The sequence below is a fragment of the Acomys russatus genome, chromosome 24 (genome assembly GCF_903995435.1).
Source record: "Acomys russatus chromosome 24, mAcoRus1.1, whole genome shotgun sequence".
Classification (NCBI taxonomy): domain Eukaryota; kingdom Metazoa; phylum Chordata; class Mammalia; order Rodentia; family Muridae; genus Acomys; species Acomys russatus.
Genome location: NC_067160.1, coordinates 43,292,587 through 43,311,671, shown reverse-complemented (window position 1 = coordinate 43,311,671; position 19,085 = coordinate 43,292,587). Strand labels below are relative to the sequence as shown.

At 37.0% G+C, this 19,085-nt stretch overlaps 1 protein-coding gene and 1 pseudogene across 1 annotated transcript in view; both read right to left on the bottom strand.

Moving 5' to 3' along the window:
* The window catches only part of Lrp1b (LDL receptor related protein 1B), a 1,950,158-nt gene that overhangs the window by 675,383 nt on the left and 1,255,690 nt on the right, over nt 1-19,085 (bottom strand). Inside the window, exon 18 of the mRNA XM_051166335.1 lies at nt 18,805-18,921. Coding sequence (XP_051022292.1) covers nt 18,805-18,921 — 117 coding nt within the window. The remainder of the gene's footprint in view (nt 1-18,804; nt 18,922-19,085) is intronic.
* On the bottom strand, nt 17,135-18,002 carry LOC127207584 (rRNA 2'-O-methyltransferase fibrillarin-like; annotated as a pseudogene).

The window sequence follows — 19,085 nt, the reverse complement described above, 5'->3', positions numbered from 1 at the left end:
GGAACCCTAATTGAGAGAATGCCTCCATCCAGCTTCCTATCATAAAGACCCTTGATGGGAAGGACCAGCGCATTATGGGCAGTGCCACTCCTGGACAGGTGATCCTGGGTTGTTTAAGAAAGCAGGAAGGAGCCAGGCCCATTGGTGCATGCCTGTAATCCCAGCACTCTGTGAGACAGAGGCAGGTGGATCTTTGTGAGTTCCCAGCCAGCCTTTCTACAAAGTGAGTCCAGGACAACCAAGGATACACAGAGAAACCCTGTCTCAAAAAACCAACCAACCAGTCAACAAACAAAGAAACCTACAACACCAAATAAACAAAAAAGAAAGCAGACTATTTTCATTCATAATCGTGTTTGTCAATGAAAAACACGGTCATTGTCTTAAAAGCAATGGCATTGTTTATTTCATTCCATGTATGAGTGACCTTGGTACTAGAATTCATATTGACCCAAATAAGTCATTATAACATTAAAGGTGTTTCAATCAATTTTTTAGTAATGAAACCTGAAGTCATAAACCAAAGCATGCAGCAAATGCATTGGTAGGGACCACAGACAATCAGTTTACATCAGAGTGAGTGAAAACTCTAGTTTAAGTAATGATCGGAAGACATGTTCAGCTTTGAGTTTGAGAGATTTAACCAAATAGTAAGGAAGAAGAGAGAGCTTCTAAGTGAAGGTCATGGGAATTTCTGCTGTGAGAAGATTATTGCATACTCTGATGGAATTTTAGGGGACTAGAAGTATTGAAAGTGCAATCAGCCTCATGAAACTGAAATGGACTTTATCACAGTACCGCAAACAAGTCATCTGAAGTTTACTTCAGCTTAGACTGGAAACAATGTGGAGTTTTGCAATAGTTCTCCTAAGTCTTACACTGTCTTTTTATAAGGAATGAAAGCCTGCTGACAGTTTATTGCAGTTCTCTTTACTTCAATTCTTATAGCCCAGCTGGGCTTCCATACTGCCACAATGCCAATAAAACAAGAGTACATTGTTCTAATTTGCTAATCATTTTATGACATATTAGTACTAGAAGTGTAATACTATTGTTTGATTCACAAAGTGAAGTTAATATCACAACATTAATTAATTAGGACTAAAGCAAAAATATATATGAGCTGCATTCAATTCATTCTCTTATCATAGTTATTGTTATTGTTTTATTTTCCTAAGTGGGGGTGGATGAACTTTTTGTGAAACTACAAGTTTCGTTCTAAATGCAAATGATTTTTATCATCATCCTATCAGGACAATATTCCTCAATGTCAATTATTTCCCTGGAAATTTGTATACAGTGTGAAGAAGAAAGCCTTATCAATACTTAAGATTTTATACTAAAATATTTGGGCACTGATAATACCTTTGGTGGAGTATTTGTCAAGCTTTCAGAGTTCAGTATAGAGTAGTTAGTTATAGAAAATAGAGTATTTTTTAGTGGTTTTAGGCAGCTAAAAAGTCCTATAATATTGATAACATATAAGTAAGAAAATGTGATAGTTCTAGAGACTGAAAAACAGTAATAAAATATAGAAATGAAAATAATTCCCAAAGTATTTGTAACTATATCAAATCATAAATAAATAAAAATGTCCTTATAAAGTTAAAAAAAAAAAAAAAAAACAAGGAAAGCAGACTAAGCAATCAGGAAGAGCAAGTCAGTAAACAGCATTCCTGCAAGGCTTCTGCCTCAGCTCATGTATCTAGGCTTTGCTTGAGCTCTTGCCCTGACTTCCTTTCAGGAGGGACTGAAAGCTGACAGGGGATATAAGCCCTTTTCCCCACAGACAAGTATGTCTAACTTCTGCAACGTTCTCCAGCAGCTGATTCAAGGGCATTCTTGGCTGGGTCACTTCTGGCCTGTACTGTATGCTTATGTAAGAAGCACCCGGAGGGAGGGGGTCAATAATAGCACTTGGAGAAGTGTTCTGCAAGCCTGAATATGCCTTAAAGTCTTAGGACAGACGATAAAGACTGCTGAACCTCTAGGTTGTGGAGATTGGAAACACCATTTAAGCATGAGAGTGTTGTCTAAGTAGAAACTCAGAGAGGAAATAAAACCAGATAAAGAGGGAGCCTAAAGGTATGAATCACACATCTCTAGGATAATCAGGTAAAAAGAGCCTCTCAATTTCTTTCAGTTTTGTAATTTTAATAATAGTATTTATTGTCAGATTGGAATCAAAAAGAAAATTTAAAAAGACAGAAAGAAAAACAAGGCTCCTAGCTAGCACAAGTTGATCTTCTTATTGATACTAGCTGTCTAACCAAAAAAAACTATTTTTTAAAATCTTTGTATATTGGCAATAATTTTACAAATTACAAAAGATGGCTTCAAATGTGGCAAACAAGCCACTGGGCAAAATGTCCTCATTTCTGCCACAGACAGAATTCTGCTTTAAAAAGGGCAAGCTTAGATGCAGGCAGAGTTAATGGCCAAACACTGCCAAGACAAGGTAAACAAGTCCTCAATAGTTCCTGCCTCACAATATGGCTGTCAGATATATTGTGCCAGAAGGCTGAAGATGATGCTCCAATGTTATAAAGAGTTTTGGGTGAGTCTCTAGGCAATAAACTGTCTCTGTTATGTTTTCCTTTTCAAAGTAGCTAACTTACACTTCCAGTTCACTCATGTAATTAAGTTTTATTCCTTCTCAAGGCTCTGATGGAGTTGAAGATCAGATAGTTTCGTTTCACAATTAAGCTTAGTTATTCAGGAGTAGGTCTACATAGATGTTTTAGGTTAATAGAGATGAGAGATGATAGATATTGATTTTCATTCAGAACTTCATACTCATCAAGACAGGAAAAATATTTTTTTTCAAGTTTGCCAAATACAAATAGCCAAGTCACTATGAATGTAACCTTTATATAACTCCTGATTGCTTAGGGGTTCTTCCTTCTGTAGGTAGTTTATTTTATTTATGTGTAATCATAAAAATGTATATGTAAAAATGAAATATAATAAACATATATGAGAAAAATAGAAAATGGCCAATTTTCTTATTAAAATTTAAAAATGGGAGAAAAATATGAATCCATATGATGAGAGCAAGAACTAGGAACTAGTCAGGAAGTTTAGGGCAGAGAACAAGAGTGCTCTATTCTTTGGATGGAAACGCAAATACATCGTTCTGTTCTGGCCTCAAGCGAGGAATTCTGAAGAGAGCTCTGCTTCCTGCTTTAGCTTCCTCTTAATTTGTCGCTGTTTATTTCATCCCTACCTGTACATTGTATAGGAGAATGGTACTCACGTTGCCAAGTGAACTAACAAGCCTGCTCTCCCATGTGTCACCCCAGCTGTTGCCATGGTACACTAAAATGTCAGTTGACCTGTAGCATCCTGGTTACCAGTTTCCTGCATCCTGCTCTGCTGCACATGAGTTCTCTTTGCTGTGGCTTCATCTCTCACCCAAACTCATTCTTGCCATCCAGGGCCCATGAATTTTGTGAATTTATGAGACAAAAACCCAGGAAACACTGGCTGGGAACCTGGTGGCTCTGGTGGCATCTGAATTGTTCTGCACTTTATTTCTCAAAGTTGTTCGTATTGGAGAGTGGGTAGTCGCCATTACTCTAAAGAATTCCCCACTTTTCTCCAGTCACACCAAGAGGTGAAGGTTATATAAATATGGTAATTGGGAGATCCAAGATGATCTTGCCTAACACACACCTTGTTTGAGCAACAGGACAGCAGTGAAAATTCAGCAATGATCTGAGACCCATAAAAACAACAGCACTGGTGGCACACAGGTGAGTGGGCTCCTTTTGTGGAACACGGGAAGGACCAGGGTCTCCATGGGTCTGAAGTCTAATGTCACACATCTGGATGGCAAGCAGCCACCGAGGTCCTGGGCACACACTCACTCTCACCTGTCAGGCAGGCAGTATCTGAATTCCCAGGGTGTAAAAAGAGCCTTTGCTTCATAAAACGCCAGTGTCTGTGGGTTGTAGCCCCAAGCTGACACCGCAGACTAGAACACAAGTGGATCTGACCATAAGCCACCTTGAAAACCCACTCTGGCAGGCCAAACAGCCACCTGGGTTCCTGGGTGTGTATGCACACTTGACTGGCTAGTGGGTAGCATCTGAATTCCCAGGGAACAGAAAGAACCTTTGCTCCCCATAATGCCAGCGTCTATGGGCCCTAGCTCCAAGCAGACACCACAGGCTAGAACACAAGTGGATTTGACCACAGGACACCCGGAAAACTCTGGGTATTCAAGCAGCCAACATATACAGGCTCCAATCAGAGACATCACAATGGAAAGAGGTCAGCTTAAGAACACAAGTAACAGCCCCTAGGTCCACTTGAAATCATCAGAAATCAGCAGTCCCACTACTTCAACAAGTCATAGAAATATTATCAGAGTGAGTACAAGAGAAGGATTTTAAATCTGAGGTTATGAAAATGATAGAGGTCATAAAGGAGGAAAACAAATCCCTCAAACTAGAACAGGAATACACAAAGAAAGAGAGGGAAGAATTGAACAAATTCCGTAAAGAAATTAGCAAAAGACAGAAAACTACAGTCAAACAGGAGAAGGAAATAAACAAAAGTTTCAAAATCTAAAAATGGAGATAGAAGCTATAAAGAAAACACAATCTGAGATGATCTTGGAATTGGAAAACACAGGGAAGAGTACAGAATCTACAGACACAAGCATTAACAGCAGAATTCAAGAGATCAAAGAAAGAATATCAGGGATAGAAGATATGAGTGAAGAAATGGATACAGTAGTCAAAGAGAACACTAAATCTAAGACGTTCCTTACACAGAATATCCAACAAATCTAGGACACTATGAAAAGACCACACAAAAGAATCATGGGGATAGAAGAAAAAGAGGACTCCCATTTCAAGGCCCAGGAAATATTTTCCACATAATAACCAAAACACTACGTGTATAAAACAAAGTAAGAATATTAAAAGCTGCAAGAGAAAAAGGACAAATAACATATAAAAGCAAACCTATCAGAATTACAACTGACTTCTCAATGGAGGCTATGAAATCCAGCAGGGGCTGGACAGATATCATGTAGACTCTAAGAGACCACGAATGTCAACCAAGACTACTATAGCCTTCAAAATTTTCAATCACCATAGAAGGAGAAAACAACGTATTCCATGACAAATCCAAGTTCAAACTGTACCTAACCAAAAATCCAGCTTTACAGAAGATACTAGAAGGAAAACTCCAAACCAAGGATGGTAACTTTATATTGGAAAACAAAGGAAATATATAACCCCACATCTACAAAAACAGAAGAAAGGAAGCACTCTCTTACACACATGCTCTCTACCACAATCAACATCAAAATAATGGGAACCAATAACCAGTGGTCACTAATATCTCTCAACACCAATCGACTCAACTTCCCAGTGAAGAAACACAGACTAATGGAATGGATGTGTAAAAAGAACCCATTATTCTTTTGCAAACAAGAAACACACATCAGCAATAAAGATAGCCATTACCTTTGAATAAAGGGTTGGAAAAAGTTATTCCAAACAAACAGACACAAGAAACAATCTGGAGTAGCCAACCTAGTATTTAATAAAATACTTTTAACCAAAACTAATCAAAAGAGATGCAGAGAAACATTTCATCCTAATGAAGGGTAAAGTATTCCAAAAAGATGTCTCAATTCTTAACATCTATGTCCCAAATACAGGAGCACCCACATTCATAAAAGAAACACTACTAAAGCTTAAATCATACATCAAACCCAACACATTAAGTGGGAGACTTCATCACCCCACTCTCACCAATGATAGATCACCTCAGCAGAAACTAAATGGAGAGACAACAAAAGCAATAGACATCATGAATTAAATGGACCTAATATATACACAACTTTTCACACAAACACAAAAGAATTCACCTTCTTCTTAGCACCTCATGGAACCTTCTCCAAAATTGACCACATACTTGTGCATAAACCAAACCTCAAGAGATAAAAAAAGATTGAAATAATCCCTTGCATCTTATCAGTCTACCATGGATCAAAGCTGGAACTCAAGAACATCAGAAACAAGAGAAAACCTACAAACTCATGGAAACTGAACAACTCCCTATTCAATGATATCTGGGCAGGGAACAAAATAAAAACAAGAAATAAAAACATTGTAGAATTCAATGAAATTGAAGGCACAACATACCCACACTTGTGGGACACAATGAAGACAGTGCTAAGAAGAAAGTTCATAGCACTAAGAGCCTTTATAAAGAAACTGGCGAGATCCTATACTAGCAACTTAAGCACACTGGAAAGTTCTAGCACAAAAAGAAGCAGACTCACCAAAGAGGAGTAGATAACAGTAAATCATCAAACTCAGGCTTGAAATCAATAAATTAGTCACAAAGTGAACAACTCAATGTATCAACAAAATCAAGAGCTGGTTCTTTGAGAAAATCAACAAGACAGAATACCTTTAGACAAACTAACTAAAAGGCAGAGGGAGAGTATTCAAATCAACAAAATCAGAAATGAAAAAGGAGATATAACAAAGACCATGAGAAAATCCAAAAAAACCATTAGGTCATACTTCAAAAGCCTATATGCCACAAAAATTGAAAAACTAAGGGAAACTGACAATTTTCTTGATAGATACCAACTACAAAAACTGGGTCAAGATCAGGTAAACAAATAGTCTTATATCTCCTAAGGAGATTGAGGCTGTCATCAAATGTCTCCCAACCAAAGGAAGCCCAGGACCAAATGGATTCAGCACAGAATTCTACCAAATCTTCAAATAAGAGCTAATACCAATTCTCTTTAAACTATTCTACAAAACAGAAACAGAAGGAACATTACCAAATTCTATGAGGCCACAGTCACCTTGATATCTAAACCACAGAAAGACTCCACAAAGAAAAAGAATTTCAGATCAATTGTTCTTGTGAACATTGACTCAAAAATACTCAATAAAATACTTGCAATCCAAATGCGAGAACACATCAAAAATATCATACACCATGACCAAGTTGGTTTCATTCCAGGCATGCAGAACTAGTTTAATATACAGAAATCTATCAATGTAATCCACTATATAGACAAACTGAAAGAAAAAACCACATGATCATTTCCTTAGATGCCAGAAAAGCATTTGAGAAAAATCCAACACTCATTCATGTTTAATGTCTTAGAGAGAACAGGGATACAAGGCACATACCTCAAAATAATAAAGACAATATACAGCAAGCACATGGCCAACATCAAGCTAAATGAATTTTAACTGAAATTAATACCACTTAAACCAGGGATAAGACAAGACTGTTTACTCTCTCACCTCATATCTCTTCAATATAGTATTGAAGTCCTAGCTAGAGCAATAAGACAATTAAAGGATATCAGGGAATACAAATAGGAAAGGAAGCACTCAAACTTTCACTATTTGCAGATGACATGATAGTATACATAAGTGACCGTAAAAAAAAATCTACCAAGGAACCCTGCATATAATAAACACCTTCACCAAAGTGGCTGGATACAAAATAAACTAAAACAATCAGTAGCCCTGCTGTACACAAATGGCAAATGGGCTGAAAAGGGAATTAGGGAAACTACACCCTTCACAATAACCACAAATAATATAAAATATCTTGAAGGAACTCTAACCAATCAAGTGAAAGGCTTATATGAAAAAAACTTCAAGTCTTTAAGAAAATAACTTGAAGACGGTATCAGAAGGTAGAACCATCTCTCATGTTCACGGATCAGGAGGATCAACATAGTTAAAATGGCCATCTTACCAAAAGTAATTTGCAGATTAAATGTAATTCACATCAAAATTCTAACACAGTTCTTTACAGACTTTGAAAGATCAATTCTCAGCTTCATATGAAGAAGCATAAAAACCTGAATAGCTAAAACAATCCTGTACAATAAAAGATCTTCAAGAGGAATCTCCATACTGGGTATCAAGCTTTCTTACAGAGCAGCAGCACTAAAAGCACTACAGTACTGGTATTGAAGTAAGCTGTTTGATGAACGGAATCAAATAGAAGACCCAGAAATAAACCCACATACCTATGGGCACTTGGTTTTTTGACAAAGAGTCAAGTACATATAATGGAAAAAAGATAGCATCTTTAACAAATGGTGCTGGTCTAAGTGGCTGGCCAATTGTAGAAAAATGCAAATAGACCCATATTTATCACCATGCATAAAACTAAAGTCCAAATAGATTAAATATCTCAACATAAAATGAGACACACTAAATCTGTTAGAAGAAAAAGAGGAGAAGAGCCTTGAACTCGATGCCATACGAGACAATTTCCTGAAAAGAACACTAACAGCTTAGGCTCTAAAATCAACCATTAATAAATGGGACCCCATGAAACTGAAAAATCTTCTTCAGGGCAAAGGAAATAGACAATAGAACAAAACAACGGATTACAGACTGGGAGAATATTGTCACCAACACTACATGTGACAAAGGGCTAATATCCAAAATATACAAAGAACTCAAGAAATTAAACACCACCAAGTCCAATATCCCAATTAAAAAATGGGGTGTGAAAAAATGGGGTGTGAGGCGAAGCAGAGAATTCTCAACAGAGGAATATCGAATGGCTGAGAAACAGTTAAAGAAATGGTCAACATCCCTAGTCATCAGGGAACTGCAAATCAAAAAAACTCTGAGATTTCAACTTAAACCTATCCCAATGGCTCAGATCAAAAATTCAAACTGCAAAACAAGCATGTAACTGGTAGTGCTAAACATACTACATGGGAATGGCTTTCAGACAGGCTGATATATGAATATACATGCATAGACAAGGCTTCTTATTGGTCACAGAATCCCTGAGACTTATCATTAGATGGCATTCTTCATATGGCATGAATGAAGATTTGCAGATATCTTTCTTCTGTTCATACTAAGAACAGAGAGCAAGCCTTAATTGTTCTGTGCATCATGTACACCTCATATATTTATAATTTTAGGACTATGTAATGCTTGTGAGAATTTATATGTTTTCAGAACAAAAGAATCAGACACTGAAGCTAGATCAGACTGGAGAGGATTCATTCCTCTCAGCATGCTGGATGCTGACATCCTGCATCCTTCATGTTCCAGCCCTAAGCACTTCGGTCGCTGTTATTCATCAGAATAGCACAGCTCCCAGAACAGCTTCAAAGAAAGCTTCCATACAAATTGGTCCAGTATTTTAGACTGTCCCAGATGATTTCTTTTAATCTTGGAGTTTCTCAGCATTTGGAAACTGGACCACAAATGCTATTCCTGGCTTCATTAACCATCTTTCCCAATTTTATTTGGGCCCCTACGATGGGGCCCAATCTTCCCTAATCATCCAGAAGAAACCTTAAGAGAATGACACCCATTTCCCCTAAGTCAGGGTTGGGTAGGTTTATATTTTCTCTCTTGGCCTCAAGATGCTTATTTTTACTGAGAGTTACATATGAACTATGATTGTTCTTATTCAGAGACAAAACGAGTTTGATTTCAGAGATGTCTCTCTGCCTCGATCTTTCTTTAGTAAATATTGAGATAGGGACTGAAAAGAAAGAAGGGGGATATAGAAATATATAAGGACGATGGGATAAAAAGTAGATTATTAAATCTACTCTTCAACCTAAGGCTTTATTTGAAACTAACAACAAAGGTTATTTTTAATTCATTGGTATAGAATTTTATATATTGATACAAAATAGAATAATTTTCATAGGTTGATATAGAATTCTATTTTAAGACTATTGTCCACATACTATATATATATATATATATATATATATATATATATATATATATATATATATATATATAGAGAGAGAGAGAGAGAGAGAGAGAGAGAGTCTAATGTGAGGTATTGATCCCATACAACTCAATAATAATACAAAGCTTACTTCCAGTCCCTAGAAAGTACTATAGCAACCTGATAATAATAATTAAGTAACACAATCCAATTGTTTGTTGAGCAAATCATGGTCATGGCAACTACCAGCCTATTCTTAATGACAAGAATATACAGATAGATATGATCCTATAGATAAAAAAGTAAAATAGATAAGATCTTCAATGCCTCAGAGACCTACAGAGTATGGCATTTAAGAAGCTTTTAATATCTTAAAGATTCTTTGACAACAAGACAGGTTAACTCCTGGCAACACCCAGTCTACTTCAAAAAGATGCCATACATCAAAGAACCTCCTTATGAAGATGGCTTCAAATGTGGCAAACAAGCTATTGAGCAAAATATCCTCTTTTCTGCCACAGACAGAATTTTGCCTAAAAATGGGCAAGCTTGGATGAAGGCAGAGTTGATGGCCAAACTCCGCCAAGACAGGGTGAGCAAGTCCTCAATCAATAGTTCCTGTCTAACGAAAATGTCTCTCTGCTATATTGGGCCAGAAGGCTGAAGATGATGCTCCAATGTTATAGAGAGTTTTGGTTGGCTGTTCAGGTAGCAAACTGTCTCTGTCATTTTTTTTTCTGCTCATTTTGGAAACTGACAACCAGTTCACTCAAGTAATTAAGTTTCACCTTCTCACATCTCTGATGAGGTTGAAGACCAAATAGTTTAGTCTTACAATTAACCTTAGCTATTTAGGGGTTAAGATGTTTTTAGGTCTAGATAAATGTTTTGAGTTGGCAGAGATGAGATATGATAGATATTGATTCTCATTCAGAATTTCAGACTCACGAAGATCGGAATGATGTTTTCTACAAGGTTGCCAAATGCAATTAGTCAAAGAACCATGAATGTAACACTCATATGATCCCTGATTGTTTTGTGGTTCTTCTTGCTGCATGTGATTTTTCTGCTTACATGTATTAATATAAATGAATATGCCAAAAAAGAAATCTGACATTCACATGAAGTAAATATTAGAATGTTTTCTTAAGGTTTTAGAGAGACTACTTGATCATTAATAATAATAATAACCATATTCTACATTCTGAATGAACTTATTTTTTTAGATGTAATTTTTGAATAAGGCTATATGATGAAAATACCATGAACAGAATAGTCTCACATCTCATAATATTTTGAGAAACATCCTCATGTCATTTTTGTTACATGGAAGATGATAGAAAATTATTCTAGTGATGAATAGTTATTTGAATCAATGCAATAGTGACATAATTTAAATTATTAGATTGATTTCCTACAGATGTATGCAATTAGTTGCTTATAAAATTCATAATCATTTATTTTTTTAATTTTTTATTAATTTATTCTTGTTACATCTCAATGGTTATCCCATCCCTTGTATCCTCCCATTCTTCCCTCCCTCCCATTTTCCCCTTATTCCCCTCCCCTATGACTGTTCCTGAGGGGGATTTCCTTCCCCTGTATATGCTCATAGGGTAATAGTCATTTATTATGATTTGGTTAAAACATTAAAATTATGTTTAATATATTTTAATTTCCAATTGTGTCCAATCTTTGGCCATTATGACATGTTAATGGTATATATAAACACATTTGAACTGCTCAATAGAGTAAAATATTCAAGGAAACATTTCAGTAAGTTTATGCTTCTATATTGAGCTGTATTGACAGCTACATGTTCAGGGAGACTGTGAGCCTCTGGCTGCGTCCTTAACTTCCTAAGTGATGGTCCAAATCTGAATAGCTGCAAAGAGTTTAAGTTGTTAGAGAGCAACGCTGCTGAGTACAGAGGGCATTACTCAGAGTATACCCCAAAATGGATGAGAAAGGGAGACTCATACTGTCAACACAAAACTAAAGTATCTTGGAAACCCAAACACTATAAGTCTTCATGTGTTCTAAGAGGGGATAGTTGTTTTGCTTGATTGGTATGTATGTATGTATGTATGTATGTATGTATGTATGTATGTATGTGTTTTGGAGAGAGGGCCGTACTATGTAGCCCTGGATGCCTGAGTTTCACTATGTAGCCGAGGCTTATCTGAAACTCTACTTTGCCTCTGCCTCCCAAGTTCAGGGATTAAAAATGTGTGCCACTATGGCATGCAATATAGTTTATTTAATAAAGTTTTGGTACTTGTTGTTATGTTCCTGTCATTGTTGGAGTTTTCAGGGGTTTTCATAGCTCATACAAACTTCTGACCTGGAATTTTTTTTCTTTATTCATATTACATCTCGATTGTTAGTCCTTCCCTTGTTTCCTCCTATTCCTCTCTCCCTCCCACTTCCCCCCTTCTCTCATCCCTTACGTCTGTGACTGAGGGAGACCTCCTCCCCCTATATATGCTCTTAGAGTATCGCTGACCTGGAATTTATGTGAGGATGACTTTATGTGTTCAACCTTCTTGCCTCTACATAACAAGGGATGGAGTTTCAGGCATGACGCACCATGCCCAGTTTTATGTGTTGTTGGAGATGAAACCCAGAGTTTTGTACCTATTAAGTGAGTACATTAGTGATGTTCTAGGGTTTATTTATTTGTCTTTATTAGTTTTGTCTTGTTTTTGAGAAATATTCTCGCTATAAGTCAGTCTGGCAGTTAAGTCATGATCTTCATGTCTCTGCCTTCTAAATGCTGAAATTCCCAGTGTGCACTAGCACACCTGGTTTGTGCTTAGGTATTTTAATTAGCAAGGAACTCAACATTCCAGATACTTGATAAAACTGCCTTCAATACATTCTGTAACATTGGTGACAAATAGTTCATAGAAACACACACACACACACATCCACACACACATTCACATTAGCTTTAAAATTATCTGAGAAGGGCTGGAGAGATGGCTCAGAGGTTACGGGCACTAACCGCTCTTCCACAGGTCAATTCCCAGCAAACATATGGTGGCTCAAAACCATTTATAATGTGATCTGATGCCCTCTTCTGGTCTGCAGAAGAATTCTTGCAAGCAGAATAAATAAATCTTAAAACACAACCAAACCAAACCAAACCAAACCAAACCAAACAAAACAAAACCTAATCTGGGAATATATCTATCCAAGGAAGTAAGACCCGGATACAATGAAAGTTTTAATCTCCGATGAGAGATTTTGTGGAAGATACTAGACAGTAGAAAGATTTCTTATCCTCATGGGCGTTGGAATGAGGAAAACTGAACATCAACATGTAAAATAATAAATTTTGACCTGTATTTGTTATCATGCACAAAAGACAACTTCAAAAGTATCAAAGACCTCAATACAAAGCCTGAAATTCTTAAAATGCAATAAGAAAACATATGGAATGGCCTATAAAATACAGGTATAGGGATTGTATAAATGGGACTCCATTTATTCAGGAATTCAGGCCAACAATTAGCAAATAGGAAGTTACAAAACTTGAGAGATTCTGTACATCAGTGGAAACAATCAAGGGAAGTAAAAGTTCTAATAGGAGAAAATCTCTGACACCTACATAGGCAATAGAAAATCCATACTTAGAATACATGAAGACCTCCATAAACAAAGAATTAGGAAAACAAACGACCCAACTAAAAACGGACACCAGATTTAAACAGAGAATTCTCAACAGAAAGAATAAGAATTGCTAAGAAAAATTATCTTAAGCTGTCTAACATTCTTAGCAATCACTGAAACGCAAATTAACTTAATTTGAAAATTCATTTTACTCCAGTAAAATGGATAAAACTGAGAAAACAACTGACAGCAAACGCTTTTGAGTACGTGATGGAGTGATGCCTCCATTCTCTATAGATGAGATTTCAAACTATTACAGTCATGTGGATATCAGTACAGAGAAGTCTCCAAATGATACCGTATGACCTATGGATGCTACTCCTCTGCGATGCCCTAAGGATTTGATGTCTTAATACAAAAATCCTTGCTTAGCAACTTTCAATGTCCCTGTTTTCATGATGGAAAATAAATAAAATTACCCAAAGTTATTATCTGATGGACAATGACAATATAATATATATATATGTATGTATGTAGATACACACACACACACACACACACACACACACACACACACACAATGGAATATTACGCATCTGTAAAGTGAAACAAAACCATAAAATGTGTATCAAAATGATTGGAACTAGATAATATTAGACTGGATGAGGTAACTCAGACTCAGAAAGACAAACACTTTTCTATTATTTATGGATATTAGATCTGAATCTTTTAGATTTGAGCATGTAAAGTTAAGTACTCTAAGAATCCAGGAGTGGCAGAAATATATCATTGAGGAAAGAAGGGAGAAAGAGATGCAGAGAAGGGGATAGGAGGACTCTGGTTTTATGAAGAGGGAAATGGAGAAACTAGGCACTTTAGCAGAAGGCGTGGGAGGGAGTGTAATACAGAGGAAGCACTGTCTATACAAAGAGCCACTTGTAACTCATGACTGCAGAGAGAGGGGGAGGGGCTGTTGCAAGAATATGTTCTATATCTGTCTAATACAAAGTGGACACCCCTGAAACCACATAGAAATAAATAACAAAAACAGATTCAGCAAGGTATATTGATATATTTTGTCATACATATACATACGTATGTTAATAATAATAGTCAGGAAAAAAGAGTAAGGAATGATATGTATATATATAAAATGAGCTGAAGGGAAAGGACTTTGAGTGCTGGAGGGAAGGAAGAGAAGGGAGAAAGTGAAGCAATTTAATTTGCATTAAAATACAACTCATTTAGTTTCTTCTGTAAATATGCTACACATGTGAAATAGTAGAGGAAGATAGAAAAGAATTTAAAAACAAGCTCTGCGTACATCCATGAGTCTATGGGCAGCACAGGTTGGACTTAGTGTGTTATTTTTGAAGCAGGAATGGATCAAGAAATCTGCAGAAGGAATGCAGTGTCAGTCAGTGTGAGTCTTGGAGGAGTTAGAGAAGGAGTGAAGTATAAATGAGATAAAGAGACATTATATTCATGTATTAATTATCAAAGACTAAAATATATTAAAGATGGAATATTAATATAACAAAGAAGCAAATATAAGGATGCATTTGAAACTGTGTAGAATTAACATGCAAACAGACATTCCTAAAGGGAGGAGTCGCTGGACACTTAATACCTTGTAAAGAAAAAAATGGGACTGGGTTAACATTCAGGTATGTCACTGACAATCTACATTTTTCTCTATACTTAGAAACAAATTATTCAGCATCTAAATTGACACAGTGTGTTTTTATCCATTGGTATACTGGGACATCTTGTGCCAGCTTTTAAGAGCAATTTTTTTTAATGGAAGAAAGTGTTTATTTTGGCTTATAGTTGCAACACAGATACAATCAATCAAGGCACTCAAGAAATGTAAAACATGCAAAGCAGGAAATAAAAATATGACAACAGAAGTAAGCTCCTGAGAGATTTTTAAATGTTCAGATCCTGTTGTTAATTACATGCCATTATTAAAACAAAACTATTGTGAATTTAAAATTGAACATGTTTAAATGAAGACAATAAACTTGAGGTTCATAATTTTATAGCAAATTTACTGTCCTGATCATGAATGAACTTTAGTCTATTGGATGGGTATAGCAGAAATCCTGTATACTCCTTTAGCTCTTTTTATCTCTCCCTTATTTTACCATTCATAGGGTAAGATTGGCATGTTGAAAGTCACGATGATAAGGATATATTTCCCCTCAAAGAAGCAAATACTAACTCAGAGACCTTTGTAGCAGGGGATGTTAAAACACTAGCACATCATTCTTTAAAGTTTGTAATAGGGATATGTGCCCTTAAGTAAGATACTCACGGCACTATGGCATCATCTGCCCCTTCTTTGCACCTAATACCTAGGACTCCAGTCAATGCCGATCTGTAATGTCTGAGTTTTAATTAAAAATACATTTGGACTCAAAGTTAGCCCAGTGTTTTTGGCTTCATGGTCTCAAGTATGTAGCTAAAAGTTCTGTCTCAGTTCTTCTATCTGTGAAGTACAGAAAGCATTGGTGCTTTTACAAATTGGGATAAAGATTCAGTCAGAAAATATGCATCAAATAGTCCATCCAATCGCTCTGATCCTCACCTCCGTGGCGATATATACGTTTGCTGGTATAATTGCTTTGAATATTACTGAAATGTTAGCTATTTCCCCCTTTTAACTTGTAAAAATTAATTCCAAGAAAAACAAAAATGTCCTGATTAAACCTAGCAAACTCCTCCCCAAATCAAATCAAAGATATAGAGTTTCTGTAAAAATCTAAGACTTTACTTCCTTTTCTTTTTATTATTATTATTATTGTTATTGTTGTTGTGGTTTTTGAGACAGGGTTTCTCTGTGTAGCCTTGGCTGTCCTGGACTCACTTTGTAGACCAGGCTGGCCTCCAACTCACAGTGATCCACCTGCCTCTGCCTCCCTGAGTGCTGGGATTATAGGCATGTGCCACCCTGCTTGGCTCAGCCTTTACTATCTTAAAATACGTGGCTTTGTAGCCATTTATTATCTTTTTTGTGAAATTGATTGTATGATATCTCTGTGTTTAATGTTTTCATGTGGTATATAACTATTCTAGTATATTCTCAACATGTAAAAACAAAAGGGAAAAGCAAGCAAATTTCAAAAATGTCATAGCCACCTAGCAGCTGACACATTCAACTTTTGGAGGACACAAAAAGATCATACTGTTCTGCCTTACTGTCTAGGCTGCAGGAGGTCCACACAGAACATATTCCTCTCCATGTTTTACTGTCACTTTCCTATAGTTACCTCCCCCACCATTGCTCTTTCTCACATCAATGTTTGCTATTCTTTCTCCACGTGCACAGGTAAAAAACAAAAACAAACAAACAAAAAAAAAAACCCCTCAAAATGTATCCAGAAACATGGTGACTTCATTTAACTAAAATGTCTAACAAAGAACTTTTAAGCAAACAGGAAATTAATACTCTGAAACAGATGCTTAAATTGAGGAATTACAATTTATTTCACTGCTTTCATTGATATTACATTGTAGTGTTACATTAAAATACATAGTTTATTAAAATAAAGTCTATTTAACATGTATCCCCACATAAGTAGTATCATTTTGTATAAGACGATGTGTAGTAGTGGGGGTTACTCCCATGTTCTTACACATGGTGAACATAGGGCAAACCATAACTGGTTTTGGTTCTTTTGGTTGGTGGGTTGGTTTTGTTTGTTTTGACAGGAGTCTTTTAATAGGGAAAACACACGTGCAACAGTAGTAGCATACATTTCTTCCAAGTCTAGACAGCTCTGACTTTCAGTTCTTAGCCTCGGGAGTTGGCCTGTGTTCCTGGGGCTTCAGATGCAAACACAGCTTCTGCAGAGGCAGTGGATTCAAAGCAGTCAGCGTTAATGAAAATCACAGTCTTGTCAATTCCGAAGAAAGGTGTGGGCATTCAAGGATACAATCCGGCTTTTTCTCGCTGGGCTACATCCACCCTTCTGACAAACTTGTTTTGTGGGTGCTGAGCATCTTCAATCACAGGAATAATGTTGATTCTCTTCTTGGCCAAGTTGATGAGGTCATGGTCAGAGTGGTGGGAGAACCCAACTCCACAGACCAAAGCATCTTGGCCGACGATATCAGAGATGTAGGAATCAGTGTAGCCTGAGGCTGCACCAAGGTAGAGTACTTTCTGCCCAACTTGATGTGGAACTACACTGCCAAGGATTACTGCTGCCAGCTTGGAGCAGAAGGGGGTTCCAGGTTCGGTACCCAATTTTGTCATCTCCCTTTGAAATAGAGACGCTCTTCTCTCCATAGATAAATTCTTCAGGGACCAGATTCTTGGTGACAAGGCCATCCTCCTTTCTGAGGCAGATAAAGATGCCTTCATGCTGATGTGGTTCCACAGTCACATTCTTCGCTGACTGGTTTCCTCTTTTGACTCCACGGCTACCACCTCCAACCCGGTTGCCCCAAGACTGGAAGCCTCCACGTCGTCCACCTCCTCTGCCCCTGAAGCCACCACCTCTGCCCTGGCCTCGACCTCCACCAAAGCCTCCCAAATGACCACCGCCAAAGCCTTCTCGGCCTCCTTGTTGTCCTCCTCTACCACCACTGTCACCAAAGGCTGCTCTGCCACCAGGGCTAAAAGCTGGCTGGCTCAGGCAACCTGCGGCTAACCCCATCTCCATGAGTCTTAGGTTTTCACCCCCTCTTTTTTATTTTTAATAACTTTATTCTATATTCCTCATTTGTGGCTTTTCTTTCCTCTCTCTCTCTCTCTCTCTTTTTTTTTTTACTATTATGGACAATACTTTCTAATAGCAATTTTAAAAATTGCTTCACTGAACCAAAATATTTCTTAGAAAACAGGGTTCATTTTCCTGCTACATTTTAATACACTCAACAAATGAATAGTGTGCACATATCCACATGTACAAAAGAGAGTAGTTACATTTGCAACTCTGTCAACAACAAATCCTTTCCCTTTTTGAAAATGGGAAATCCAGTGATATGCCGAGACGGATACAATCAACATTTTTTTAAGCAATCAGAATTGTATGTTTCTACATACATACAATATTCACAATGGATATTTACTACTTATTCTCAGCCTAGATTACTTATTGGTCTCTGAATGCAACATATGTGTCAATCAATGGACAAGTTTGTTTTCTAAGTTTAGTCATTATTGTTCTAAGATTAATAGCAAATAAAAAGAGTGTCTATTTATTCTTCTAACAGCTACCCTAACACAGTCTGCTCCGTCTGGAAACATTCATTTCAGCTGAGGATATTGTAACTACTTCCTGACTGAGATCTCTTCTGAAGCAGTCATTGAAAGATATGTTCAAAGAGCTGCAGTGAAAGTAATATATTTGCTTCCTCGACTCCCATTCCTACAGGAATAGTTTGTGGAGGAAATGCAGCGCTAGTACACTGTTTCTGAAACAATCTCTCCTGAAGCAGAAGCCATTTCCAACTTACCACAGGATGCTGCCTCATCTGTCTGGTCACCACAGTCGTCCTCTCTGTCACACAGCCATGCTCTGGGAATACAGCGCCCATTTCCACAAGAAAATTGGTCAGCCTGGCAGGTTCTGGCTATAAAATTCAATTTATGTGCAAAGAATTAATTCACAGACTTTCGGAGTAATGTCACATGCAATACTGGTTTTATACATAAGGGCTGTTTAGGTTTGTTTAATTTTATTTTTTGATATTTTAATGTAATTATATTTTCCCTTCTCACTCCACCCTCCAAAATC